A 2,578-nucleotide genomic window follows, 5' to 3' on the forward strand; every position below is an offset into this window, starting at 1 on the left:
TGTTAGAAGACACTGGTAAATTCACCTAGAGAAATATTTAATGGACTAGTGATTCTTGTCTTTTGCAATTGTAGTAGGTTTTATAACTTCTTTGCAAACACTGATGAGAACACTCACGTGCATGTAGTTAGAAGTGATGCTTTACTGCACTATTGGCAGGCTGACAAACATACATGGATGACTTTTGTGTTATCTTTTTCTGTAAAGAAACAACACCTACTCACACCAGATAGAGAAACACAGAAAGACGTAAATAACTTCACCAAAGTTCAACTTGGTAAACCAAAGTGTTTATTGGGGCTACTTACTTACAAAAGCATGGAAGACTTAAAGGCAGCTTCAGCACCCAGATATTCCATTCCCTGTATTGGTGACAGTTCACAGTAGCTGTATACCTGCTGCTTGATGCCTGAAGTTCAAATAGCTTCACAGATCACAGAGCCCCTGCCAGGCTTCTAGGGTAGTGAGGGAGTCTCCTCTCTCCAGCAGTTGTTTAATACTTCTATAATATGGGAAAGGACCTCGTGTTGTTTTAAAGTCACTAGAGTTTATAAGATTATTTAGCTGCATTCCTTAGACTCATAAGCCTTCCACCTCTCACCTATATTGTTTCTATTCAGGAAATACTACAGAAAAACAAACACAAAAATTTCAACATCTCCAGTGATAACACCCACAATCTGAGTGGCTACTACTTCTCTTTTAGAATTTATATTAACTGATCTTCCTCCAGGTTTGTCTTTCCTTTAAGCATTTGATATTTCTTTAAGTAATAGGCCTACTAGGCACTAGGCCTACTGGGTTGACTCCTTAACTATTGTTTCTAATTACTAGAAAGATTAGCAAAGAAACTATGTGTAAATTTACCTTGATTGTTCATATAACTCCACGTTTTAAGTTGTTTTGATTTTATAGTTGTTATTTTTATTTGTAAATGAATCATATATGGAATTATCAAATGATAAGATATTGAATCTTACTGTGAAAATAAATGAACAATTCTTTTAGATAATTATAGTTCCTAAATGAGAACAGCTTTAGCACACCAGAGAAGAAACCACAACCATGACTTCATATGTTAGTGTCATATAATCTAATTTTCTGATATTATATCATATCATCCTTATTCTGAGTGTTATTTACTCAGGCCCAAAATGAACACTATACTTGTGTTTCCTATGTCAAGAATTAAACATCTTGCTTGTAACTTGTGAGGCACTATACCACTGACAGATATTTTGGAGTGTTAAATGAAGTGAACTCCTTGGGCAGAGATTTTGCTGCAACCTCTTCAGAGCACATTTGACATCACTGTTCCTCAGGCTGTAGATCAACGGATTGAGTGCTGGAGGTAGTACAGTATAGAGCACAGAAAAGAGCCTGTCTGTGATTGATGGTACATCTGAGGGAGGCTTCAGATAGACAAAGCAGGCAGTAGCTACAAAAACAGTGAAAACAGTGAGGTGGGGAATGCAAGTGGAAAATGCTTTGGACTGACCTTTAGCAGTAGGAATTTTCAACACAGTGGAAAAAATGTAAAAGTAAGAGATCACCACACAGATAAAGCAAGACATGCATAGCAACATGCCAATACCAATACTTGTATAAATTACACCAAGTGTTTCAGAGCAGGAAATTCTTAGCAATGAGGGGACATCACAGAAAAACTGTGGAATCACATTGGAGCCACAGAAAGGCATGGAAAATGTGCCGGTTGTGTAGACAGTCCCAAAGAGTACCCCAGTGACCCAGGATACAACCACCATCAGTGCACAGATTCCACTATTCATAATGACTTCATATTGCAGGGGACAGCAGATGGCAATATAGCGGTCATAGGACATGACAGTCAGGACAAATATCTCTCCTGCTGAGAAGGAAGTCATTAAAAGTATCTGGAAGGCACAACCCTGAACAGAAATGGAATTGTTGTGAGTTAGGCTATTTACAAAGAAATTTGGGATTGGGACAGACACAAGGAAGATATCAAAAAGGGACAAATTCTTCAGGAAGAAATACATGGGTGTTTGGAGCTTCATGTCTAAAGTGATGAGAGTGATGATGAGGAAGTTACTCATCAGGATTGCTAGGTACATTACCAGGAAAGACACTCCACAGACAGTCTGTAGCTCCTGGATGTCTGAAAACCCCGTGAGGGTGAATCCTGTTATTCTAGTGAAGTTAGGCATTATAGCTTCTTCCAGTGGTCTGTCAGGTAGGAGAAATGAACAAAAATTGACACAGTCCCAAATAGTTGCACTGTTGTACAGAAATGCTCAGTGGAAAAGGAATGGGGCACTACATATTTAGCTCCACATTGTTATGACACTTGCCTTATGTTACCATAAGGTGCTACTTTCCCTTGATACATAAGTTGTACTAATTTACCATTCATGGCAATTTATTGAACCATGGTTGTTTTAATTTTTAGAATGGACTCTTCTCTTGAAACGGCGGTTGTCGGGTAGATGACAGACAGCAGAATAAAACCTTGGTGTCTCTCCTTTCACTGCTTTATTTCCTTTGTCTTAACTTTGCATAGCCACACTTATCATGCAAAGGGATTTCACCTAAAGTT

The 2,578-nt window shown here is 38.3% G+C and overlaps 1 protein-coding gene across 1 annotated transcript; it reads right to left on the reverse strand.

Moving 5' to 3' along the window:
• Positions 1-1,181: 1,181 nt before the first annotated feature.
• LOC102915654 (olfactory receptor 14A2-like) lies at positions 1,182-2,189 on the reverse strand. Its single transcript, XM_006996528.1, has one exon. It carries the CDS (start codon positions 2,187-2,189, stop codon positions 1,182-1,184), a length of 1,008 nt encoding a protein of 335 aa, XP_006996590.1.
• Between the last annotated feature and the right edge of the window lie 389 nt (positions 2,190-2,578).

The sequence above is a fragment of the Peromyscus maniculatus genome, chromosome 1, assembly GCF_049852395.1.
Source record: "Peromyscus maniculatus bairdii isolate BWxNUB_F1_BW_parent chromosome 1, HU_Pman_BW_mat_3.1, whole genome shotgun sequence".
NCBI classification, from domain to species: domain Eukaryota; kingdom Metazoa; phylum Chordata; class Mammalia; order Rodentia; family Cricetidae; genus Peromyscus; species Peromyscus maniculatus.